The sequence below is a fragment of the Salmo salar genome, chromosome 12 (genome assembly GCF_965601325.2).
Source record: "Salmo salar chromosome 12, fSalSal1, whole genome shotgun sequence".
Lineage (NCBI taxonomy): Eukaryota > Metazoa > Chordata > Actinopteri > Salmoniformes > Salmonidae > Salmo > Salmo salar.
This window is the reverse complement of record NC_138302.1, coordinates 101,131,305-101,159,249: the sequence shown is the minus strand read 5'-3', so window position 1 is coordinate 101,159,249 and position 27,945 is coordinate 101,131,305. Positions and strand designations below refer to the sequence as shown.

Genomic DNA, 27,945 nt, shown 5'->3' with positions numbered 1-27,945 from the left:
TTAAACACCTTGTATGAGGGTGTAGCACGAGGAATAAAACACTTTAAACACCTTGTATGAGGGTGTAGCACAAGGAATAAAAGAGAAGGACACAGAGACCTCAAAACATATTGTAGCTCAATATCTCTTCTAATTATCCTATTTTCAGAACCTGCTCATTTAGAACTCAAGGCACACTTAACCAGCATGGCTTCCACAACATTCTGCATTGATATGCTTTCTCATCTGGTTTGCACTTAGTTGGACTATCATTTGTTTTTCAACATGAAAATGACCCAAAACACACCTCCAGGCTGTGTAAGGGCTATTTGACCAAGGAGAGTGATGGAATGGTGAATCAGATGTCCTGGCCTCCACAAATCACCCAACCTCAACCCAATTGAGATGGTTTGAGATGAGTTGGACCGCAGAGTGAAGGAAAAGCATAAGTGGAAACTCCTTCAAGACTGTTGGAAAAGCATTGCAGGTGAAGCTGGTTGAGAGAATGCCAAGAGTGTGCAAAGCTGTCATCAAGACAAAGGGTGGCTGCTTTGAAGAATCTCAAATTTAAAATAAATTTTAATTTGTTAAACACTTTTTTGGTGTTTAACAAATTATGACAAACTATGATTCCATATGTGTTATTTCATAGTTTTGATGTCTTCACTATTATTCTACAATGTAGAAAATAGTAAAAATAAAGAAAAACCCTTGAATGAGGAGGTGTTCTAAAACCTTTGACTGCTACTATATATATATATATATATACACTGCTCAAAAGAATAAAGGGAACACTAAAATAACACATCCTAGATCTGAATGAATGAAAAATCTTATTAAATACATTTTTCTTTACATAGTTGAATGTGCTGACAACAAAATCACACAAAAATAATCAATGGAAATCCAATTTATCAACCCATGGAGGTCTGGATTTGGAGTCACACTCAAAATTAAAGTGGTAAACCACACTACAGGCTGATCCAACTTTGATGTAATGTCCTTAAAATAAGTCAAAATGAGGCTCAGTAGTGTGTGTGGCCTCCACGTGCCTGTATGACCTCCCTACAACGCCTGGGCATGCTCCTGATGAGGTGGCAGATGGTCTCCTGAGGGATCTCCTCCCAGACCTGGACTAAAGCATCCGCCAACTCCTGGACAGTCTGTGATGCAACGTGGCATTGGTGGATGGAGCGAGACATGATGTCCCAGATGTGCTCAATTGGATTCAGGTCTGGGGAACGGGCGGGCCAGTCCATAGCATCAATGCCTTCCTCTTGCAGGAACTGCTGACACACTCCAGCCACATGAGGTCTAGCATTGTCTTGCATTAGGAGGAACCCAGGGCCAACCGCACCAGCATATGGTCTCACAAGGGGTCTGAGGATCTCATCTCGGTACCTAATGGCAGTCAGGCTACCTCTGGCGAGCACATGGAGGGCTGTGCGGCCCCCCAAAGAAATGCCACCCCACACCATGACTGACCCACCGCCAAACCGGTCATGCTGGAGGATGTTGCAGGCAGCAGAACGTTCTCCACGGCGTCTCCAGACTCTGTCACGTCTGTCACGTGCTCAGTGTGAACCTGCTTTCATCTGTGAAGAGCAAAGGGCTCCAGTGGCGAATTTGCCAATCTTGGTGTTCTCTGGCAAATGCCAAACGTCCTGCACGGTGTTGGGCTGCAAGCACAACCCCCACCTGTGGACGTCGGGTCCTCATACCACCCTCATGGAGTCTGTTTCTGACCATTTGAGCAGACACATGCACATTTTTGGCCTGCTGGAGGTCATTTTGCAGGGCTCTGGCAGTGCTTCTCCTGCTCCTCCTTGCACAAAGGCGGAGGTAGCGGTCCTGCTGCTGGGTTGTTGCCCTCCTACGGCCTCCTCCACGTCTCCTGATGTACTGGCCTGTCTCCTGGTAGCGCCTCCATGCTCTGGACACTACACTGACAGACACAGCAAACCTTCTTGCCACAGCTCGCATTGATGTGCCATCCTGGATGAGCTGCACTACCTGAGCCACTTGTGTGGGTTGTAGACTCCGTCTTATGCTACCACTAGAGTGAAAGCACCGCCAGCATTCAGAAGTGACCAAAACATCAGCCAGGAAGCATAGGAACTGAGAAGTGGTCTGTGGTTACCACCTGCAGAACCACTCCTTTATTGGGGGTGTCTTGCTAATTGCCTATAATTTCCACCTGTTGTCTATTCCATTTGCACAATAGCATGTGAAATGTATTGTCAATCAGTGCTGCTTCCTAAGTGGACAGTTTGATTTCACAGAAGTGTGATTGACTTGGAGTTACATTGTGTTGTTTAAGTGTTCCCTTTATTTTTTTGAGCAGTATATATATATATATATATATATATATATATATATATATATATATATATATATATATATATATATTATTTTTACTTCAATAATATCAATGAGCTGTGTTGGTTTTATCATGCAAATCTAGGTGAGACAATCTCAACAATTTGTTTTAGATTAATGCCAGCAAAACCAGTAAGCAATACATGAATTTAACTATAGCGGTGACAACCATTGCCCACAAACTATTAGGGCCTACATAAAGCTGTCCCAACAGCACCATGGAGGGAATCCTTACCACTTCTACACCTCAGCGGAGCCTTGTCTGGCAGCGAAACAGGAAGATATGACGACTGACATGTTTGTCAAGGCAGACACAGCACCACTGGACAACATTTTGATAGGTACAGTGCCTTGGGGGTTTTTCCTAATTTGTTGCATTACAACCTGTAATTTAAATACATTTTTATTTGGATTTCTTGTAGACAAAGTAGTCCAAATCGGTGAAATGAATTGACATTTTTTTATTTATTTTTTTAATCGGAAAAGTTGTGCATATGTATTCACCCCTTTGCTATGACGTCCCTAAATAAGATCTGGTGCAACCAATTACCTTCAGAAGTCACATAATTTGTTAAATAAAGTCTACCTGTGTGCAATCTAAGTGTCACATGATCTATATATATATATACACATATATACATACACCTGTTATGAATGGCCCCACGGAGCACCATTAAATCCATTATAAATAAATGGGAAGAATATGGCACCACAACAAACCTGCCAAGAGAGGGCTGCCCACCAAAACTCACAGACCAGGCAAGGAGGGCATTAATCAGAGAGGCAACAAAAATAGACCAAAGATAACCCTGAAGGAGCTGCAAAGCTCCACAGTGGAGATTGAAGTATCTGTCCATAGGACCAGTTTAAGCCGTACACTCCACAGAGCTGGGCTTTACAGAAGAGTGTCCAGAAAAAAGCCCTTGCTTAAAGAGAAAAATAAGCAAACACGTTTGGTGTTCGGCATAAGGCATGTGGGAGACTCCCCAAACATAAGGAAGAAGATACTCTGGTCAGATGAGACTAAAATTGAGCTTTTTGGCCATCAAGGGAAACGCTGTCTGGCACAAACCCAACACCTCTCATCACTCCGAGAACACCATCCCCACAGTGAAGCATGGCGGTGGTAGCATCATGTTGTGGGAATGTTTTCCCTCGGCAGGGACTGGGAAACTGGTCAGAATTGAAGTATGGCGCTAAACACAGGGAAATTCTTTAGGGAAACCTGTTTCAGTCTTCCAGAGATTTGAGACTGGGATGGAGGTTCACCTTCCAGCAGGACAATGACCCTAAGCATACTACTAAAGCAACACTCGAGTGGTTTAAGGGGAAACATTTAAATGTCTTGGAATGGCCTAGTCAAAGCCCAGACCTCAATCCAATTGAGAATCTGTGGTATGACTTAAAGATTGCTGTACACCAGCGGAACCCATCCAACTTGAAGGAGCTGGAGCAGTTTTGTCTTGAAGAAAGTGCAAAAATCCCAGTGGCTAGATGTGCCAAGCTTATAGAGACATACCAAGTATCAGGACGAAGGGAAGATCCAGATACAGACCACGTCGAATAAACAATTGTTTAATGTTCCAACAAAGGCAGTAGACATGTCAAGGCAGGCAGAGGTCAGTAATCCAAAAGATTTAGATGCACTATTGTAAAGTGGTTGTTCCACTGGATATCATAAGGTGAATGCACCAATTTGTAAGTCGCTCTGGATAAGAGCGTCTGCTAAATGACTTAAATGTAAATGTAAATATTCATAAAGTGTTTTGTCTTTCTAACACAAATGCATCCATCGATTTTTATGCCTAAATAGCCCCCCCCCTTCCCCATGACATGCTAACCTCTCACCATTACAATAACAGGGGAGGTTATTAATAAATGTATTTTTTAATGGGGGGGTACATGATATTTTCCTTCTAACTTCCTCACTCATTGTTCATGATTCATTCAGGATTATCCCTTATCATGGTAGCGTCCACATATAATATAGAAGTGTTTAGAAAACATATGCTATTCTTATTTACAATATACATTTCTCCAAAATGACACAATACATTATTTTTACATTAATTTCTACTGGGCACAAAATAATCTGAAACACAACCAAAACAAACAGACAATTCTCTAAAATGGGTGGAATAATGTACAAAAAGTGGTGTAATTTCTAAAAGGTTGAGGCGATATGGATATAAATACCTTCAAATGAAAGCTGACAGTCTACACTTTAACCTTTTAGTCATTGTATAATTTCAAATCCAAAGTGCTGGAATCAAAACATAACAAAACATTTAAAAAATTGTCACTGTCCCAATATTTTTTGGAGCTCTCTGTAATTATTACAAATAGGTCTCCATCAGTCTCTCTGTTGCGATGGCCGATCTACTTCCTGCAGTTATTGATCAATAGAATGTTACTTTTCTTTATCGAGAACAGAAGCTAGTTAGTTGTACTGTACATGTAAGCACTACTGATGAAAAGATATAAACCGCTCCTTGAAGTTGTGCTGCTGAACTTTCTGCAACTTGTTCAAAGGGTTTAAAACATCTCCAGTGTAAAGAGATAAATAGAGACCAAAAAAAAATAAAAAATGAATTCTGCATACTAATCGTTTAAAAAAAATAAAAAATAGGCCTATTTTACCAAATCAAATGTTTTTTCTGTTATGGCGTTTTTGTTATTGTTTAGTTTTTATAGCCCCTTGACCGTGCAGCCTACTAAAATATGATGATCATGAGATGTCATCACTGATATTCTCCTCTAAGAGGCAGTTAAGTGCATCACCACAGTGAAGAGACAACAATCATTCTCCTCTACAACTCCTTCAGCCCAGAGACAGGTACTTCCTCCTCTGAAACTCCTTCACCCCAGAGACAGATACTTCCTCTCCTATAACTCCTTCAGCCCAGAGACAGATACTTCCTCCTCTAAAACTCCTGCAGCCCAGAGACAGATACTTCCTCCTCTGAAACTCCTTCAGCCCAGAGACAGGTACTTCCTCCTCTGAAACTCCTTCACCCCAGAGACAGATACTTCCTCCTCTGAAACTGCTTCAGCCCAGAGACAGATACTTCCTCCTCTAAAACTCCTGCAGCCCAGAGACAGATACTTCCTCCTCTAAAACTCCTTCACCCCAGAGACAGATACTTCCTCCTCTGAAACTCCTTCAGCCCAGAGACAGATACTTCCTCCTCTACAATCCTTCACCCCAGAGACACATACTTCCTCCTCTACAACTCCTTCACCCCAGAGAGAGATACTTCCACTCCTGTAACTCCTTCACCCCAGAGACAGAGACAGATACTTCCTCTCCTATACCTCCATCACCCCAGAGACAGATACTTCCTCCTCTAAAACTCCTGCAGCCCAGAGACAGATACTTCCTCCTCTAAAACTCCTTCACCCCAGAGACAGATACTTCCTCCTCTGAAACTCCTTCAGCCCAGAGACAGAGACAGATACTTCCTCCTCTGAAACTCCTTCAGCCCAGAGACAGATACTTCCTCTCCTATAACTCCTTCACCCCAGAGACAGAGACAGATACTTCCTCCTCTGAAACTCCTTCAGCCCAGAGACAGATTCTTCCTCTCCTATAACTCCTTCAGCCCAGAGACAGATACTTCCTCTCCTATAACTTCTTCACCCCAGAGACAGACACTTCCTCCTCTAAAACTCCTTCACCCCAGAGACAGAGACAGATACTTCCTCCTCTAAATCTCCTTCAGCCCAGAGACAGATACTTCCTCTCCTATAACTCCTTCACCCCACAGACAGAGACAGATACTTCCTCCTCTGAAACTCTTTCACCCCAGACACAGATACTTCCTCTCCTATAACTCCTTCACCCCAGAGACAGATACTTCCTCCTCTACAATCCTTCACCCCAGAGACAGATACTTCCCCTCCTAAAACTCCTTCACCCCAGAGACAGATACTTCCTCTCCTATAACTCCTTCAGGCCAGAGACAGACACTTCCTCTCCTATAACTCCTTCACCCCAGAGACAGATACTTCCTCTCCTATAACTCCTTCAGGCCAGAGACAGACACTTCCTCTCCTATAACTCCTTCAGGCCAGAGACAGATACTTCCTCCTCTAAAACTCCTTCACCCTAGAGACAGATACTTCCTCCTCTATAACTCCTTCACTACAGAGACAGATACTTCCTCCTCTACAACTGCTTCACCCTAGAGACAGATACTTCCTCCTCTATAACTCCTTCACTACAGAGACAGATACTTCCTCCTCTATAACTCCTTCACCACAGAGAGAGATACTTCCTCCTCTATAACTCATTCAGCCCAGAGACAGAGACAGATACTTCCTCCTCTACAACTCCTTCACCCCAGAGACAGATACTTCCTCCTCTATAACTCCTTCACCCCAGAGACAGAGAGAGATACTTCCTCCTCTATAACTCCTTCACCCCAGAGACAGAGACAGATACTTCCTCCTCTACAACTCCTTCACCCCAGAGACAGATACTTCCTCCTCTGTAACTCCTTCACCCCAGAGAGAGATACTTCCTCTCCTATAACTCCTTCACCCCAGAGACAGAGACAGATACTTCCTCCTCTGAAACTCCTTCACCCCAGAGACAGATACTTCCTCTCCTATAACTCCTTCACCCCAGATACAGATACTTCCTCTCCTAAAACTCCTTCACCCCAGAGACAGAGACAGATACTTCCTCTCCTATAACTCCTTCACCCCAGATACAGATACTTCCTCTCCTATAACTCCTTCACCCCAGAGACAGACACTTCCTCTCCTATAACTCCTTCAACCCAGAGACAGAGACAGATACTTCCTCCTCTGAAACTCCTTCAGCCCAGAGACAGATACCTCCTCACCTGTAACTCCTTCAGCCCAGAGACAGATACTTCCTCTCCTATAACTCCTTCAGCCCAGAGACAGATACTTCCTCTCCTGTAACTCCTTCACCCCAGAGACAGAGACAGATACTTCCTCTCCTATAACTCCATCACCCCAGAGACAGATACTTCCTCGTCTATAACTCCTTCAGCCCAGAGACAGATACTTCCTCTCCTATAACTCCTTCACCCCAGAGACAGATACTTCCTCTCCTATAACTCCTTCACCCCAGAGACAGATACTTCCTCTCCTATAACTCCTTCACCCCAGAGACAGAGACAGACACTTCCTCTCCTATAACTCCTTCACCCCAGAGACAGACACTTCCTCTCCTATAACTCCATCACCCCAGAGACAGATACTTCCTCCTCTAAATCTCCTTCACCCCAGAGACAGATACTTCCTCCTCTAAAACTCCTTCACCCCAGAGACAGATACTTCCTCCTCTATAACTCCTTCAGCCCAGAGACAGATACTTCCTCCTCTATAACTCATTCAGCCCAGAGACAGAGACAGATACTTCCTCCTCTACAACTCCTTCACCCCAGAGAGAGATACTTCCTCTCCTATAACTCCTTCACCCCAGAGACAGAGACAGATACTTCCTCCTCTGAAACTCCTTCAGCCCAGAGACAGATACTTCCTCCTCTAAAACTCCTTCACCCCAGAGACAGAGACAGATTCTTCCTCCTCTAAAACTCCTTCACCCCAGAGACAGATACTTCCTCTCCTATAGCTCCTTCACCCCAGAGACAGATACTTCCTCCTCTAAAACTCCATCACCCCAGAGACAGATACTTCCTCTCCTGTAACTCCATCACCCCAGAGACAGAGGGAGTCGAGGCATCAGTCAGCATGTGAGAGAGGAGATAATGAAGCATGAAGCGACTAGCTAGCAAGGGGCAACAGGCTTCGATCCGCCGCCCACACAGCACAGCAGGCACAGCAGGGACTCTGCAGTCACACTCTTTTGTACTGTCTTGGTATCTTCCCATAATCACCCCTGTCACTGTTGCCATAAAATCTCTTCCCTTAAAAATATCTCTAGACAAACTAATCTTGATATGACTTTAAGAGATACTTTCAAGCATACAGGGGTATCATGGAATAACCAAAGAGTCTATTAACCAGATAAATGTTATCGTTACTGTTGCTTGATTAACAGAGTTTATATAGAAGTATAATCTCTGAAGGAGGATTCCATATTCTATAACTGGGTCCAGTTTGCAAAGCTAATTCTTGAGCTGAGTATGTTATGTACTGTAGGCTATATTTAGCTCTGTGTATGTTATGTGTGATAATTGTGAGGCGCTATTAAAATGAGACAGTCACAAGACGAGACTTCAAATAGGTTTATTGCATGTCAAGGGAACTGTAGCCTACTGTTCAGATGGGTTAAAATGGAAACTGAAATCTGGATGTTGGACGTTGACTGTAGGTCTATAACCTGTCACAGAGCCTTCATCTTAACACCTGTAGAATTAACCATTTCTTGCAGTAAAATGATACACTAAATGTAGGCAACATTTTGACTTTATGTATTTATTTCTGCATCTTGAGAAGATAATATTTAAATCGGAAACATACTGTATCTAAAAATCAGGCAACAAAATATTCAGGCAACAAAATACCCTGTCAAAAAAAATAAATCTTACGTCTTTGTTCTGTAGCCTATTAGTACATTTTCTATATTTGCAGGTTAAGGCCTCAGATTTTCACTTTATCACATATTGTCGGGCGGTTGCTTATGGATTATTAGAACAAAAAGCCAACCAGCAAGCTTCTAACAGGCACCTTTAAAACAGTTACATAGTGCATTGGCTGTGATAGGAGTAAACTGAGGATGGATCAACAACATTGTAGTTACTCCACAATACTAACCTAAATGACAGAGTGAAAAGAAGGAAGCCTGTACAGAATAAAAAATATTACAAAACATGCATCTTGTTTGCATTAAGGGTCTAAAGTAATACTACAAAGAAAATGTGTCAAAGAAATGCACTTTTTGTCCAAAATACAAAGTGTTTTGTTTAAGGGCAAATTGAACACAACACATCACTAAGTACCACTCTTCATATTTTCAAGCATGGTGGTGGCTGCATCATGTTATGGGTATGCTTGTCATCATTATTTAGGATAAAAAATAAACAGAATAGAGGTAAGCACAGGTAAAATCCTAGAGGAAAACCTGGTTCAGTCTGCTTTCCACCAGACACTGGGAGACAAATTGACCTTTCAGCAGGACAATAACTTTAAACAGAAGGCCAAATCTACGCTGGAGTTGCATACCAAGAAGACATCTAATGTTCCTGAGTGGCCAAGTTACAGTTTTGACTTAAATTGGCTTGAAAATCTATGGCAAGACTTGAAAATGGCTGTCTACCAATGGTCAACAACCAACTTGACAGAGTTTGAAAACATTTTTAAGGAATAATGGGCAAATATTATACAATCAAGGTGTGCAGAAAGAATCACAGCTGTAATCGCTGCCAAATATGATTCTAACATGTATTGACTCATGGCATTGAATACTTATCTAATCAAAATATATTAGTGTTTTATTTTCCATAACTGTTTCTTCCACTGAGACATTACAGACTCTTTGTGTAGATCGTTGACAAAAAATAACAACTCAATCCATTTTAATCCCACTTTGTAATACAACAAATGTGGGAAAAAATCAAGGGGTGTGAATACTTTCTGAAGGTCCTGTATGCATGCACCAGTCAGGCATGTTTATGTGTAACTGATGGGGATTGGTAACCTCATCAAATGGCTAGCTTTTCAAGGGCATGGCTTGCTAAGATGGTGGCCGTGTGCGTTTGCGAGACAAGAGGTCCGGTCTCGGTGTGAGCTGATGAGGGAGAAAGAGGTACTGTTAAGCCAGCACCGTGATGCCTGTCAGCCCAGCAACTCTAACCAAGTGATTATATGTTCATGTTAGGAAACTCAGCCCTTACAAGTGCAGGGATGTAACATAGCGCGTCAAGTTGTGCCGTTGCTCCCGTTACAGGAAGTGCGAGGACGTCGGTGAATTTCAACAGGAACGGTGATGCTCCGGGACGTTACGACCTGTTCCAGTATCAGATCAACAGCAACAGCTCCCCGGGATACAAGAACATTGGACAATGGACAGAGACATTACAGCTCAACGTGAGTATGATGTGTGTATATACAAGTGGAGGGATTTGAACCAAGGTCTCCCACGTAGTAACCCATCATCTTAACCGTTACACCAAGAGGGCATCCTAGTGGTCTGAGTGTGTCTTCGACAGGGATACTCTGTTACATTATCGTGTGCATGTTGAGTTTGTCTACCCCCCCCCCCCCCCACCCCCACCACCACCACCATCAGACGTGATCAGGACACGCATGTTAAAATATCAAAACCAACTGTGAACCAACTATATTAATTTGGGGACAGGTCGAAAACACATATGAAACCTTCATGGATATTTAGCATCGGGTTGTTATTTTATCTGAAATGTACAAGGTCCTTTTCTTTTTGCTGGATCTTTGTAGAATATTGACCCATTTTGAGTCACACAAAATCTTGTGTTCTCTACTCAATTAATCCACAGATAAAAGGGGAAACCTAGTACTCTCTCCTAGTACTCTCTCCTAGTACTCTCTCCTAGTACTCTCTCCTCGTACTCTCTCCTAGTACTCTCTCCTCGTACTCTCTCATCGTACTCTCTCCTAGTACTCTCTCCTCGTACTCTCTCCTAGTACTCTCGCCTCATACTCTCTCCTAGTACTCTCTCCTCGTACTCTCTCCTAGTACTCTCTCCTAGTACTCTCTCCTAGTACTCTCTCCTAGTACTCTCTCCTCGTACTCTCTCCTAGTACTCTCTCCTCGTACTCTCTCCTAGTACTCTCTCCTCGTACTCTCTCACTCGTACTCTCTCCTAGTACTCTCTCCTCGTACTCTCTCCTAGTACTCTCTCCTAGTACTCTCTCCTAGTACTCTCTCCTAGTACTCTCTCCTCGTACTCTCTCCTAGTACTCTCTCCTCGTACTCTCTCATCGTACTCTCTCCTAGTACTCTCTCCTCGTACTCTCTCCTAGTACTCTCTCCTCGTACTCTCTCCTAGTACTCTCTCCTCGTACCTCTCGCCTCGTACTCTCGTCCTCGGTACTCTCTCGCTAGTACTCTCTCCTCGTATTCTCTCCTAGTACTCTCTCCTAGTACTCTCTCCTAGTACTCTCTCCTCGTACTCTCTCCTAGTACTCTCTCCTCGTACTCTCTCCTCATACTCTCTCCTAGTTATGTCTCCTCGTACTCTCTTCTCTTACTCTCTCCTAGTTATGTCTCCTCGTACTCTCTCCTCATACTCTCTCCTCATACTCTCTCCTCATACTCTCTCCTCATACTCTCTCCTAGTTCAGTCTTCTTCTTTTTTCTTCTTCTGTGGATTTAATATGGCTGTTGGCAACCAACTTTAATGTGTATTACTGCAAACGACTGGACTGTGGTTCTCGCTCATCTTTCATTCACCCACGTGTGTATATGCTCCTAAAAACCAGTGAGGAGATGGGAGAGGCAGGACTTGCAGTGCATCAGGCACTAAAATAGAGCTGTATGCTTTATTTTAGTGCCAGGCTATGCAGATGCTCATTGACGCGCGTGAGCAGTTTGGATGGAATGATTAATGCTTGCGCACACAATGCTGCCGGTGTGGTCAGCATGTAAAAGGAATTATACAACGGGTGGGTCTAATCCTGAATGCTGATTGGTTAAAACCGCATTCCATCCAGTGTCTATTCCATAAATTACCACCGGCTAGATCTATGACTTTAAAATGCCTATTTGCTCTGTTACATCTGACTGCGCAATCCACTGTCTCATCAGCCCAGCCAGGCAATGTATAAACTTGATCTCCACTATAAAAAGCCTCTAGACATTATCTCACATTTCTTTTAGACTAACATTTAGTCTTCAGCAGCAGAGATTTGTGTAAACCTTGCTGTCTGTCTCTCCGACATTTGCAACATTGTTTCAAAATTCAAATTCGATCTATAGTAATGAACGTGTCGGGAGTCGAGACGAGACAAACAGGCAGGCAGCGCTTCTCAGCCAGTCGAAATCATGAATTAGCTGGCCATTTACAGGGAATAGGGTGCCATTTATAGGGAATAGGGTGCCATTTACAGGGAATAGGGGTGCCATTCATAGGAAATAGGGTGCCTTTTATAGGGAACCTTTTATAGGGAACAGGGTGCCATTTATAGTGAATAGGGTGCCATTTATAGTGAATAGGGGTGCCATTTATATTGAATAGGGTGCCATTTATCGGAAATAGGGTGCCATTTGACCATAATTTTTTATTTTATTTTTTATTTCACCTTTATTTAACCAGGTAGGCTAGTTGAGTACAAGTTCTCATTTACAACTGCGATCTGGCCAAGATAAAGCAAAACAGTGTGACAAAAAACAACACAGAGTTGCACATGGGATAAACAAAGTACAGTCAATAACACAATATAAAAATATAAATACAGTGTGTGCAAATGGCGTAAGGAGGTAAGGCAATAAATAGGCCATTGTAGCGAAGTAATTACAATTTAGCAAATGAACACTGGAGTGATAGATGTGCAGATGAGGATGCAAGTAGAAATACTGGTGTGCAAAAGAGCAAAAAAAAGAAACAAAAAGAATATGGGGATAAGGTAGGTAGTTGGATGGGCTATTTACAGATGGGCTATGTACAACTGCAGCGATCGGTAAACTGCACTGACAGCTGATGCTTAAAGTTAGTGAGGGAGATATAAATCTCCAACTTAAGTGATTTTTGCAATTACTTCCAATCATTGGCAGCAGAGAACTGGAAGGAAAGGCAGCCAAAGTAGGTGTTGGCTTTGGGGATGACCAGTGAGATGCTGGAGCGCGTGCTACGGGTGGGTGTTGTTATGGTGACCAGTGAGCTGAGATAAGGCGGAGCTTTACCTAGCAAAGACATATAGATGACCTGGAGCCAGTGGGTCTGGCGACGAATATGTAGCGAGGGCCAGCCAACGAGAGCATACAGGTCGCAGTGGTGGGTGGTATTTGGGGCTTTGGTGACAAAACGGATGGCACTGTGATAGACTGCATCCAGTTTGCTGAGAAGAGTGTTGGAGGCTATTTTGTAAATTACATTGCCAAAGTCGAGGATTGGTAGGATAGTCAGTTTTACGAGGGCATGTTTGGCAGCGTGAGTGAAGGATACTTTGTTGCGAAATAGGAAGCTGATTCTAGATTTAATTTTGAATTGGTGATGCTTATTATGAGTCTGGAAGAAGAGTTTACAGTCTAGCCAGACACCTAGGTATTTATAGTTGTCCACATATTCTAAGTCAGAACCGTCCAGAGTAGTGATGCTAGTCGGGCGGGTGGGTGCGGGCAGCGATCGGTTGAAAAGCATGCATTTAGTTTTACTAGCTTTCAAGAGCAGTTGGAGGTCACAGAAGGAGTGTTGTATGGCATTGAAGCTTGTTTGGAGGTTTGTTATCACAGTGTCCAAAGAAGTGCCAGATGTATACAGAATGGTGTCGTCTGCGTAGAGGTGGATCAAGGAAATACCCGCAGCAAGAGCGACATCGTTGATATATACAGAGAAAAGAGTTGGCCCGATAATTGAACCCTGTGATACCCCCATAGAGACAGCCAGAGGTCCGGACAACAGGTCCTCCGATTTGACACACTGAAGTCTATCTGAGAAGTAGTTGGTGAACCAGGTGAGGCAGTCATTTGAGAAACCAAGGCTGTTGAGTCTGCCGATAAGAATAAGGTGATTGACAGAGTCGAAAGCCTTGGCCAGCTCGATGAAGACGGCTGCACAGTACTGTCTGTTATCGATGGCGGTTATGATATCGTTTAGTACCTTGAGCGTGGCTGAGGTGCGCTCATGACCAGCTCAGAAACCGGATTGCACAGCGGAGAAGGTATGGTGGGATTCGAAATGGTCAGTGATCTGTTTGTTAACTTGGCTTTCGAAGACTTTAGAACGGCAGGGCAGGATGGATATAGGTCTGTAAAAGTTTGGGTCAAGAGTGTCACACACCTTTGAAGAGGGGGATGATCGCGGTAGCTTTCCAATCTTTAGGGATCTCAGACGATACGAAAGAGAGGTTGAACAGACTAGTAATAGGGGTTGCAACAATGGCGGCGGATCATTTTAGAAAGAGAGCGTCCAGATTGTCTAGCCCAGCTGATTTGTACAGGTCCAGGTTTTGCAGCTCTTTCAGAACATCAGCTATCTGGATTTGGGTGAAGGAGAAGCTGGGGAGGCTTGGTCAAGTTGCTGGGGTGGGTGCAGTGCTGTTGGCCGGGGTTGGGGTAGCCAGGAGGAAAACATGTCCAGCCGTAGGGAAATGCTTTTTCAAATTCTTGATTATTGTGGATTTATCGGTAGTGACACTGTTTCCTAGCCTCAGTGCAGTGGGCAGCTGGGAGGAGGTGCTCTTATTCTCCATGGACTTTACAGTGTCCCAAAACTTTTTGAAGTTAGAGCTACAGGATGCAAATTTCTGTTTGAAAAAGCTAGCCTTTGCTTTCCTAAATGACTGTGTGTATTGGTTCCTGACTTCCCTGAACAGTTGCATATCGCGGGGACTATTCGATGCTATTGCAGTCTGCCACAGGATGTTTTTGTGCTGGTCAAGGGCAGTCAGGTCTGGAGTGAAATATCTGTTCTTAGTTCTAAATTTTTTGTAAATTAAGATGGTGAGGAATTGACTTTTGAAGAACAACCAGGCATCCTCTACTGGCGGGATGAGATCAATATCCTTCCAGGATACCCGGGCCAGGTCGATTAGAAAGCCCTTTTCACTTTGAATAGGGTGCCATTGATAAGGAATATGGTGCTTTTTGGTACTCAGTCACATTTCAAACTTCTTATTGGAGACACATGGAGCTGTGGAAACACATGCAAATAGATCAATGTAGATTATTGACGACATGTTTGTTATTTTGTTCTCATATTCGTTAACCTCCCTGGGACGTCCCACCTAGTCAACAGCCAGTGGAATCGCGTGGGGCGAAGTACAAATACCTCAAAAATGCTATAACTTCAATTTCTCAAACATATGACTATTTTACACCATTTTAAAGACAAGACTCTCGTTAATCTAACCACATTGTCCGATTTCAAAAAGGCTTTACAGCGAAAGCAAAACATTAGATTATGTCAGGAGAGTACCCTGCCAAAAATAATCACAGCCATTTTCAAAGCAAGCATATATGTCACAAAAACCAAAACCACAGCTAAATGCAGCACTAACCTTTGATGATCTTCATCAGATGACACTCCTAGGACATTATGTTATACAATACATGCATGTTTTGTTCAATCAAGTTCATATTTATATCAAAAAACAGCTTTTTACATTAGCATGTGATGTTCAGAACTAGCATACCCCTCGCAAACTTCCGGTGAATTTACTAAATTACTCACGATTAACGTTCACAAAATACATAACAATTATTTTAAGAATTATAGATACAGAACTCCTTTATGCAATCGCGTTGTCAGATTTTAAAATAGCTTTTCGGCGAAAGCACATTTTGCAATATTCTGAGTACATAGCCCGGCCATCACGGCTAGCTAATTTGACACCCACCAAGTTTGGCCCTCACCAAACTCAGATTTACTATAAGAAAAATTGGATTACCTTTGCTGTTCTTCGTCAGAATGCACTCCCAGGACTTCTTCTTCAACAACAAATGTTGTTTTGGTTCCAAATAATCCATAGTTATATTCAAATAGCTCTGTTTTGTTTGTGCTTTCAGGTCAGTATCCGAAGGGTGACGCACGAGCGCATTTCGTGACAAAAAAAATTCAAAATATTCCATTACCGTACTTCGAAGCATGTCAAACGCTGTTTAAAATAAATGTTTATGCTATTTTTCTCGTAAAATAGCGATAATATTCCAACCGGGCGACGTTGTATTCATTCAAAGGCTGAAAGAAAAAAATGGAGAATTCTCATGAAAGCGCATCTCCAGTGTCACTGTTCCCAGCCTGACCACTCACAAACAGAGCTGCTGTACTTAGCCCAGAGACTGCAGACACCCCATTACACTTTCTGGCGCCTTCTGAGAGCCAATGGAAGCCTTAGAAAATGTCACGTTACAGCAGATATGCTGTATTTTCAATAGAGATGCCACAGAAGGAGAACAAATTGTCAGACAGGGCGCTTCCTGTATGGAATCTTCTCAGGTTTTGGCCTGCCATATGAGTTCTGTTATACTCACAGACACCATTCAAACAGTTTTATAAACCTTAGAGTGTTTTCTATCCCAATCTACTAATTATATGCATATTCTCGTTTCTGGGCAAGAGTAGTAACCAGTTTAAATCGGGTACGTTTTTTATCAGGCCGTGCAAATACTGCCCCCTAGCCCCAACAGGTTTAATGTAAAGAGGAAGAGATTGACTGGACTTGTATGGGTCCCTTGGTATAATGCCCAGGAGGGTGCAACTTGACACGATGGTAAAGAGCCAAGGGCCACACCCTCTCATGCAATGCCATGCCAATTGACCACATGGTGGCGCTATAACAAACGATTGAAAATGCAACTTTGAAAGGTCACGCCCGTGTGACCTAGAGGGTGAAAATCTAGTACATACGTCCCTCTCCTCACAAGGAACAAATTTGCCTCAAGGACCCTTCAGGTCTGCCATTTAGAATTCTGTGATAAACATTTAAAAACGCTACTCCACTGGGACCGAATGACCGATCGGCACAAAAGGTTGATAGATGTATGGACCTTTGAGCTCTCACAAATGATGGGTTTTTTTCTCCCCAGGATAGCATGTCAGACCATGTGACCAATAAACATTCAAGTGGGCGGGGTCTGGCACAGAAATGCGTATAACGCCGACACAGATATTTGTTTTGTAACAAAACTAGGTACACATGTTCCCCAAAAAACCTGTAGAGACTCAACTTATCTAAGCACATTCAGATCGATGGTGTCTCTATATCTATCTATATCTATATCACATGTTTATATCTCTCTATATGTATCTATATCTATATCACATGTTTATATCTCTCTATATGTATCTATATCCACATGTTTATATCTCTCTATATGTATCTATATCTATATCACATGTTTATATCTCTCTATATGTATCTATATCTATATCACATGTTTATATCTCTTGATCACTCGGTGGCTCTATATGTATCTATATCACATGTTTATATCTCTTGATCTGTTTGACTCAGAGTGATGAAATGTGGCGCACATGCTCAAGGATTTTAATTTGTATTTTTTTGTTGTATTTGTTGATCTTTTATAAACAATACAACGTATACACATACTAACGACAACGGGATATCTATCTACTTTTACTGTATGATTCAGTTTGGCCACGTGTTGGTTCTGATGGACAGAACAAAATAGTTAATGCATGCTCATTGGCTCATAGCAGCCATATTGTTTGAGTTTCTGTCTTTGAAGAGGTGCGTCTAAAGATGTACCAAATTTGGTGCCGATTGGTCCAGCGGTTCTGGAGAATAATGTTTTTTTAACCAAGTAGTCAATGTCATAAAAACATTTACACAATTCTTGAAAAGCTTTTTTCATGATCTGTTTGATTTAGAATTCTGATAATTGGCAAGTGTGGTAAGGAGTAAAGAAGTAGCTCATCCTAAGGTAATGTTTCCATTTTTTTCCCCCGGCAAAGTGCGCCCACAGTTTGAACCCCAGCATAGCTGCTTGTAGCTATTTATGCATTTATAACTTGTAATGTTCACCCTACCAACACATGTATTATAGACCTAACAGTAGGGCCTTTGCTTTTCAATCCCCAAATCGATTCGGCATGCTTTATGGAATACCATGTACACAGTTCATTTGTCATCCTTGCCAGGAACTCAGGGGAACTCTGTGTATCTGTGTCCCCAACTGGTACCCTATTACTTATGCAGTGCACTAAATAGACAATAGGGGTGCCATTTGGGACACAGACTCTGTCCCTGGCATGATTTCATCTCTCTCCCCGGTCTCCCCGGACACTAAGGCTGAGTCACGGATGACTCCAGCTCCAGACTCCAAGGACTGCCCCTTAGCTCCCCGTGAAAATGTCATCTCTGCATCATTATGCCCAGTGTGGGGAATAGGCTGTAGGGCTCAATGACTGAACCACTCGGACAAAGGGTGTTTGGGATTATGTGACTGGCAAAGACACAATGTCAAATGAAGTCCCGTTAGTTTGTCATTTTGAGCTACTAGATGTCTAGGTAGGGTTTTACTGCAGAGTTAAACAACGGAGATCACGCTACATAGAACATGAACTGTTACTTTATCCGTTTTGAATGCACACTAACAAGCCATCTACAGAGATAGAGAGATAAAGACAGATTGTTTGTGAGAGCAAGAAAGTGTGAGAGAGAGACAGAGAGAGAGACAGAGAGAGAGAGAGACAGAGAGAGAGAGACAGAGAGACAGAGAGAGAGGGACAGAGAGGGACAGAGAGAGAGGGACAGAGAGAGAGGGACAAAGAGACAGAGAGAGAGGGACAGAGAGAGAGGGACAGAGAGAGAGGGACAGAGAGAGAGGGACAGAGAGAGAGGGACAGAGAGAGAGAGAGAGAGAGAGAGAGAGAGAGGGACAGAGAGAGAGACAGAGAGAGAGAGACAGAGAGAGGGAGGGACAGAGAGAGAGAGGGACAGAGAGAGAGAGAGAGAGAGACAGAGAGAGACAGAGAGAGAGATAGATAGAGGGAGGGAGGGACAGAGAGAGGGAGGGACAGAGAGAGGGGGACAGAGAGAGATAGATAGATAGAGAGAGATAGAGAGAGACAGAGGGACAGAGACAGAGGGACAGAGACAGAGGGACAGAGACAGAGGGACAGAGACAGAGGGACAGAAAGAAATACAGATAGAATTGAAAGAAAGAATTGAAAGAAAGAATTGAAAGAAAGAAAGAATTGAAAGAAAGAAAGAATTGAAAGAAAAGAATTGAAAGAATTGAAAGAAAGGAAGCGTTGCTCTCGGATCAGTTTTCTCCATTGAAATCTTACCTTAATAACGTTAGAATGATTTCACAATACTGACAATGGATCAGCTCATAGAGAGATAGTGCCACCTATTGCCGCGGCTTATTCTAATGCTTACCCAATAAAACTGACTTAAATCACCGATTCGGCACACCATTGCACATGTTAGGCTACACGTCACAAAATATTGTATTTTGAGACAAATTACAGACATTAGCCTACAAGTACAAAAATGTATTGAACATCTAAGGTATTTAAATATGTTTGATTTTAATTATTTAATTTGAATAAATCATCTAGGTTTTCATTTTAAACATATTTTATTTGTATTAATTGCAAAGACATTGGTCACTTTTTATTTGTAGTCAACTTTGTTGTGAAGTTAACTCCGGTCACAGAGAGAAGGATAAACCATGTGATTTTATGTTTAACGGAGATCTAATGTGTATAAAGTGACGCGGGAGGGCAACAAAAAAATAAAAAAAATAAATCATCTAACGATCCACTTAGCTGTTCTACGAGTGATCTGAGGCAGGCGTTAGATTACGAGTGTTTTCAAGTGCAATGTAAATAACAATGGGTTTTGGGAAAGCAGCTCAGAGATTTTAACAACTACAAAAAGGTTGTAACGATGAACTTAGCTTTAAGACACTTTTGTGAACCCGGTCCCAGTCTCACTGGGTTCTGATCAAAAGTTGCATAGGGAGTACAGTGCCATTTCAGACACCACCTCAGCGACATTGGGTATTGGTAGAGATGGAAGGAGAGAGAGGCAGCAACTAACTGTAATGCTTCTAATTTCTTCATGTTTCATGCAGATCCAACCATTTAATAATTCATGAATGTTACACAATCTTTACTTGTCTGGTCTTAAATTAGCATTTTCTTAAAAAACCTTTTTTGGGGGCTTTTATGCTGCCTTATGTCTCTCTGGTTTAAATGTACCTCAACTCTGACACTCTGTAGTTTTCAACACGGAGAGGAATTTAACCCCAGTGCTCTAACAAGCATTGATACGATTTTTTTTTCTTCTCTTCAGTATTAATTAATAACTTGAGGATCTCTGATATTGTCACACTCTTCAGATCTGGAGAACTATTTCGTGTTTTAGTGATATGTTCATCTCTGTCATCTCTATTAGCAACAATTATCTTTGACCTTGATCTCGTCAACTTGGATTCCTACGGAACCTTCAGGCTCAGCTTGTTTCCCCAATTGGCACTCCATTCCCTATGTACTGCACTACTTCTGACCAGGGCCCATAGGACTCAGTTTAAAAGTAGTTCACTATGTTTGGAGTATAGGGTGCTAATAGGGAAACAGGTTCGAATGCATTGTAATGGAAAAAAAAACTGTAATTTATACAGTAATCTTGGATTTTATCAACAGTAAAATACTATGAAAAGTTTTAATGCACTGTCAGTTAGGCAAGTCAGTTAAGAACAAATTCTTATTTTCAATGACAGCCTAGGAACAGTGGGTTAACTGGGTTAGGGTTAGTGGGTTAACTGCCTTGTTCAGGGGCAGATCAACAGATTTTGTACCTTGTCAGCTCTGGAATTCGATCTTGCAACCGTTCAGTTACTAGTCCAACGCTCTAACCACTAGGCTACCTTCCGTATATGGCGCCCGAACTAACTTATGTTAAGGCGTGCCTTATAAGAGGTTATATTTGTTGCACCTGTCAGTGAAAATTATGTGCCAATTTAAAAAGTATGTGGTAGCATAATCAATTAACAATGTGTAGGGACAGATTGGAGTGGCATCAAGTCTTATACCTTCAAACCTTTTCCATTTCCTTCTGATCTGTTTAGCCCTGTAGTCACTGTCAGTTTGGGAGCCTTTGTTAAGGCCTCTAGAACTGTAAGTGTTATAAAAGCCAACCTGCTTGTACCAATCCCATGTAATAACAGTAAATACAGTGAAACACAAACCCCAATCCCCTCAATGAATTTCACCCGTCCATTCATTCATTCATTCATTCATTCATTCATTCATTCATTCATCCATCCATTCATCCATCCTTCATCCATCCATCCATCCATCCATCCATCCATCCATTCATCCAGCCATCCATCCATCCATTCATCCATTCACCCATCCATCCATTCATTACATTTACAGTAGCATTAACTTTTTTTACAGTATAATATAGTAAATTATATGGAATTGTACCTTGTGTCTTTACACAGTACTTTATTGGATACCGTATTTAGATCGCAGTAGGTCTGCTAATTACGGTAGGTCTGCTGAGTACAGTAGGTCTGCTGATTACAGTAGGTCTGCTGAGTACAGTAGGTCTGCTGAGTACAATAGGTCTGCTGAGTACAGTAGGTCTGCTGATTACAGTAGGTCTGCTGCAATATGTAAAACAGAAACTTGCTGAGTTGCCCGTAAGTTACTGTCATATTCACAACACCCCCTTAAAACTGTGACTGAGGATGAGTCAGATGTTTGTTAAACCTCGGGAGACAAGGCCTTTGACTGCAAAATCTGTGTCCTGAATCAATCAAATTACCCCCAGTTTCGTAATATCCAATTGGTAGTTACAGTCTTGTCCCATTGCTGCAACTCTCGTACGGACTCGGGAGAAGTGAAGGTCGAGAGCCGTGTATCCTCCGAAATAAAACCCAGTCAACACGCACTTCTTCTTGACACAATGACCACTTAACCCACGCTTAACACCAATGTGTCGGTGGAAACATCATACATCTGGCGACCGTGACAGCGTGCATGCGCCCGACCCGCTACAAGGAGACGCTAGAGCGCGATTGGACATCCCAAACCCTCCCCTAACCCAGATGAAGCTGGACAAATTGTGCGCTGCCTCATGGGTCTCCCGGTTGCGGCCGACTGCGACAAAGGATCTGTAGTAATGCAGCTAGCACTGCAAGGCAGTGCCTTAGACTGCTGCGCCTCTCAGGGGGCTCACAAGTGTCCTCTTAGTCTAGGAGTATAGAGGTTCCACCAGAGTTTGTCCTGTTATTGTTTTTTGTAATTTTGGGATCCCCATTAGGCGACGCCATTGGTGACAGCAAGTCTTACTGTGGGCTGGCATATAACGAAAAAGACAGACAGGCAAAAGTCTACAATGTACATACACAGTTGAAGTCGGAAGTGTACATACACCTTAGCCAAATACACTTAAACTCAGTATTTCACAATTCCTAAAATTTAATCCTAGTAAAAATGTCCTGTTTTAGGTCAGTTACTTTATTTTAAGAATGTGAAATGTCAGAATAATAGTAGAGAGAATGATTTATTTCAGCTTTTATTTCTTTCATCACATTCCCAGTGGGTCAGAAGTTAACATACACTCAATTAGTATTTGGTAGCATTGCCTTTAAATTGTTGAACTTGGGTCAAATGTTTCAGGTAGCCTTCCACAAGCTTCCCACAATAAGTAGGGTGAATTTTAGCCCATTCCTCCATACAGAGCTGGTGTAACTGAGTCAGGTCTTTTTCAGTTCTGCCCACAACGTTACTATGGGATTGAGGTCAGGGATTTGTGATGGCCACTCCAATACCTTGACTTTGTTGTCCTTAAGCCATTTTGCCACAACTTTGGAAGTATGCTTGGGGTCATTGTCCATTTGGAAGACCATTTGCAACCAAGCTTTAACTTCCTGACTGATGTCTTGAGATGCTGCTTCAATATATCCACATAATTTTCCTACCTCATGATGCCATCTATTTTGTGAGGTGCACCAGACCCTCCTGCAGCAAAGCACCCCCACAACATGATGCTGCCACCCCGTGCTTCATAGTTGAGATGGTGTTCTTCGGCTTGGAAGCCTCCCCCTTTTTCCTCCAAACATAACGATGGTCATTATGGCCAAACAGTTCTATTTTTGTTTCATCTGACCAGAGGACATTTCTCCAAAAACTACAACCTTTGTCCCCATGTGCAGTTGCAAACCGTAGTCTGGCTTTTTTATGGCGGTTTTGGAGCAGTGGCTTCTTCCTTGCTGAGTGGCCTTTCAGGTTATGTCGATATAGGACTCGTTTTACTGTGGATATAGATACTTTTGTACCTGTTTCCTCCAGCACCTTCGCAAGGTCCTTTGCTGTTGTTCTGGGTTTGATTTGCACTTTTCGCACCAAAGTACATTCATCTCTAGGAGACAGAACGCGTCTCCTTCCTGAGCGGTATGACAGCTGCTTGGTCCCATGGTGTTTCTACTTGCATTCTATTGTTTGTAGAGATGAACCTGGTACCTTCAGGGGTTTGGAAATTGCTCCCAAGGATGAACCAGACTTGTGGAGGTCTACAATTTATTTTCTGAGGTCTTGGCTGATTTCTTTTGATTTTCCCATGATGTCAAGCAAAGAGGCACTGCGTTTGAAGGTAAGCCTTGAAAACACCTCCAATTGACTCAAATTATGTCAATTAGCCTATCAGAAGCTTCTAAATCCATGACATAATTTTCTGGCACAGTCAACTTAGTGTATGTAAACTTCTGACCCACTGGAATTGTGATACAGTGAATTATAAGTGATATAATCTGTCTGTAAACAATTGTTGGAAAAATGACTTGTGTCATGCACAAAGTAGATGTCCTAATCGATTTGCCAAAACTATAGTTTGTTAACAAGAAATGTTAAACTAGTGTATAAACTGAGCAGTATAATAAGTCTGGTAGCATCAGTTACAGTATGATGTGTGTGTGTGTGTGTGTGTGTGTGTGTGTGTGTGTGTGTGTGTGTGTGTGTGTCTACTGGGCTTCTTCACCACTCGCTGGAGGGCCTTGCGGTCGTGGATGGAAGCAATTATCATACCAGGCCGTGATACATCCGGTCAGCACGCTCTCGATGGTGCAGCGTTAGTATTTGGAGAGGAGCCGGGGCGCCATGCCAAATTTCTTCATCCGCTTAGGAAGTAGAGACGCTGGAAGTGCCTCTTGACAAGAGTGGTAGAGTTTGTTAGTCCATGGTGATGTGGATGCTGAGGTACTTAAAACTGTTGACTCATTGAAGTGTACTGGGTTTCTTTCTACTGCAGTCCTATTGATGTGTACTGGGTTTCCCTCTACTGCAGTCCTATTGATGTGTACTGGGTTTCTCTACTGCAGTCCCATTGAAGTGTACTGGGTTTCTCTCTACTGCAGTCCCATTGATGTGTACTGGGTTTCTCTCTACTGCAGTCCCATTGAAGTGTACTGGGTTTCTCTCTACTGCAGTCCCATTGAAGTGTACTGGGTTTCTCTACTGCAGTCCCATTGAAGTGTACTGGGTTTCTCTCTACTGTAGTCCTATTGATGTGTACTGGGTTTCTCTACTGCAGTCCTATTGATGTGTACTGGGTGTCTCTCTACTGCAGTCCCATTGAAGTGTACTGGGTTTCTCTACTGCAGTTCTATTGATGTATACTGGGTTGTGTGCCCTCCTCTACTTCCCGAAGTCAACAATCAACTCTTTTGTTTTGCTGACATAGTGGGGGAGGTTGTTGTTATGACACCACAATGCCAGTTCACTTATCTCGTCCTTATAGGCTGTTGGTTATCAGGCCTACAATTGTGGCGTCGTCAGAACACTTGATGATGGAGTTGGTGCCGTGGAATGCCAAGAAGTCGTGGGTGAACAGGGAGTACAGCAGAGGACTGAGGACACGCACCTGTGTTAAGAGTCAGTGTGGAGGAGGTGCTGTTGCCAATCCTCACAGCCTGTGGTCTGCCCGTCAGGAAGTCCAGGGTCCAGTTGCAGAGGGTGATCAAGCACTCTGGATCCTCTTGTGGGGCCGGATACTGAGCTTATTGAACTCCTGAACTTATTTAGGATTGCCATAAGAAAGGAGTTGAATACATGTTGACTCTAGACAACAGCTACCTTGTCCTTGAACCTCAGAAGCATGACCACTATAGGCATGGGCCTGTCATTTGGGCCAGTGGTTAGTTTTCCACTCCCCCTCAATCTTTCTGTGGTCCATCTTCAGTTGCTCATGAATCATTTCCCTCACTTTGTCTTCAGACTACATCCAGATCTCATGTGGAGATTCTGCAATTTTGTCCACAATAATGTTGTTCCACCAGGATTGTCCCTGGAGTCTGATTTATCCGTCCGTCATTGATATCATGGATTCACACACAGAACTGATGTACTCTTTCAATGACTTACAGATTGCTGACAAACTGTTCTCTGGTCAGATCGTCCATTATTTTATTAGTTTACATACTTTTATTAGTATTTGGACACAATACTTATTTTCTTGTTGTTGTAACAACTGCTTGTAGAACTATTTTTGTTTGTTTAAAAGATCCTTAACATAGAGAGAAACACTATTGTCCTCAACGGTACTCCACCGGCTTTGGTCTTTATCATGATAGCAACGTAGGCTACACTGCTACTCCTTGCAGTTCCAGACCGGGCAGGTTGCAGGGCAGATGGAAACAGCAACAAGCAGAAGGGATTCAAACAGTCACACTCCCGGGACAATCCAAGGTCCTAGAAGCAATGGCGGTGGGCTATGTACAGCTGCTAAGTAAATCTGGCTAGCTTGATAGCTAGCTAACGTTATTTAGAAGCTAGGTTAGCGTCTGCGCCAATGAGGAAACAATCAGCTTCTTCTCTGGAGCAAAATAGATCATACAGTGAACATCTCACACCTTAATGTGATGTTATATGTTGTTTGAACATACAGTAAATCTGGTAATTCATTGTTATTTTGCAAAAGAAAGCCATGCGTTTCAATGCATGCCACCAGAACCAGAAAGAATTTTGACCTTTTACAACTTTTTCGTGATATCCAATTGTTAGTTACAGTCTTGTCCAATCACTTCAATTCCCCTATGGATTCGGGAGAGGCGAAAGTCTAGATCCATGCGTCCTCCAAAACATGAACTTGCCAAGCCTCACTGCTTGCTTAACCGGGAAGCTAGCCGCACCAATGTGTCAGAGGAAACACCGTCCAGCTGGCGACCGCAGTCAGTCAGCCCGGCTGGCCACAAATAGTCACTAGAGAACGATGAAATCCCGGGCGGCCAAACCCTCCCTCCCCTAACCCAGACGATGCTGGGCCAATTGTGCATAGCCTCATGGATCTCCTGGGACACAGCCTGGGATTGAACCCAGGGCTGTAGTGAAGACTCAAAGCACTGCAGTCTCAGACCACTGGTGTCTCCCGCCACTCGGGAGACACCAGAATGAATTCTAACGGTAGCATATCTGACCCTTCCTTGACGTAAAGCTGTTATGGTCAGGTCAGGTCATGTTTTTATGAGAAAGAAGCAACCAGAGCCAAGAGTACAGCACTGTAAATAGGCTCTAGGGCTAGAGATTGTCCTTGCCAGAGACTTTGCTGCACAAAAGGAGTTGTTTGTTTGAGAATAGTTCGTTCACACCTTCAGCAATGTTAATCCTCCAATGTTGTTTTCATATTCTGTGTTGTTTTGTTTGCATCATATCAAGTGTGCTGGTGTCTGGAATGGAATTTAACAGAATTAGACCACAGTCATTTGGTTTGGCTGTGTTTTATCCTTGAAATAATAACATATGCAAGTAATTGGTCTTTTATCAAGTTCATTCATCTTCTAAAAGCAGCAAAAAAAATAAAATAAAAAAAAACTTTAATTTCATACTTCTTCTTGTTTTGGAATGTGAAAAAGTTGTAAATGGTCTTTTCCCTTTGGTACCTACAAAAACAGAATGTTCAAAATGCTTTTTTATTTTCTAAGAGAAGTTTGAGAGGAAAATAACTTCAGGCTACGCATATTGAGTAAGTGTGCACGAACTGTAATGTTGTCCACAGACCCAATACCTGACTCAACATTCCCTACACCACAATGTACTCTTCCACCTATTTAATCCCCTATCCTATCCTATCCTCTCAGATCTACAGGACAGGTTTGGCAGTAGGAAATAGTAGTCGATATGGAATTCCGAAAATCTTATCTTCCTTCCTTGCATCAACAGATTCCACTGACCCTCCTCTTCCATGATCTCCTCCTCCTCTTCCTCCCCTTCCTTTTCCTCTTCCATGTTTATTTTTTCCTCCTCCTCCTCCTCCTCCTCTTCCATGTTCTTATCCTCCTCCTCCTTCTCCTCCTCCTCCTCCTCTTCTTCCTCTTCCATGTTCTTATCCTCCTCCTCCTTCTCCTCCTCCTCCTCCTCCTCTTCTTCCTCTTCCATGTTATTTTCCTCTTCCTCTTCCATGTTCTTATCCTCCTCCTCTTTTTCCTCCTCTTCCTCTTCCATGTTCTTGTCTTCCTCTATGTTATTTTCATCCTCCTCCTCCGCCTTATCCTCTTCCATGTTAATTTCCTCCTCCTCTTCCAATGTTTTATTCCTCCTCCTCTTCCTCCTCTTCCTCCTCCTCCTCTTCCAATGTTTTATTCCTCCTCCTCTTCCTCCTCTTCCTCCTCCTCCTCTTCCAATGTTTTATTCCTCCTCCTCTACCTCCTCTTCCTCCTCCTCCTCTTCCAATGTTTTATTCCTCCTCCTCTTCCTCCTCCTCCTCTTTCGTTTCCATGTTACTTTCTTCCTCTTCCTCCTCCTCTTCCATGTTATTTTCCTCCTCCTCCTCTTCCTCCTCCTCCATGTTCTTTTCCTCCTCCTCCTCTTCCAATTTTTTATTCCTCCTCCTCCTCTTCCTCCTCCTCCTCCATGTTGTTTTGCTCCTCTTCCTCACTCTTCCTCCTGATGTATATCCTTCATCTCACATCTCAAGACGAAATGGAGGCTCACAACAGATGAAAAATAGTTTACCATGGTCTACTTAACATTCTGT

At 42.8% G+C, this 27,945-nt stretch overlaps 1 protein-coding gene across 1 annotated transcript in view; it reads left to right on the top strand.

Annotated features, from left to right (window-relative positions):
- The window catches only part of LOC106566206 (metabotropic glutamate receptor 7), a 431,795-nt gene that overhangs the window by 230,212 nt on the left and 173,638 nt on the right, over window positions 1–27,945 (top strand). Inside the window, exon 7 of the mRNA XM_045691964.2 lies at window positions 10,244–10,383. Within this exon, the coding sequence (XP_045547920.2) occupies window positions 10,244–10,383 (140 nt within the window). The remainder of the gene's footprint in view (window positions 1–10,243; window positions 10,384–27,945) is intronic.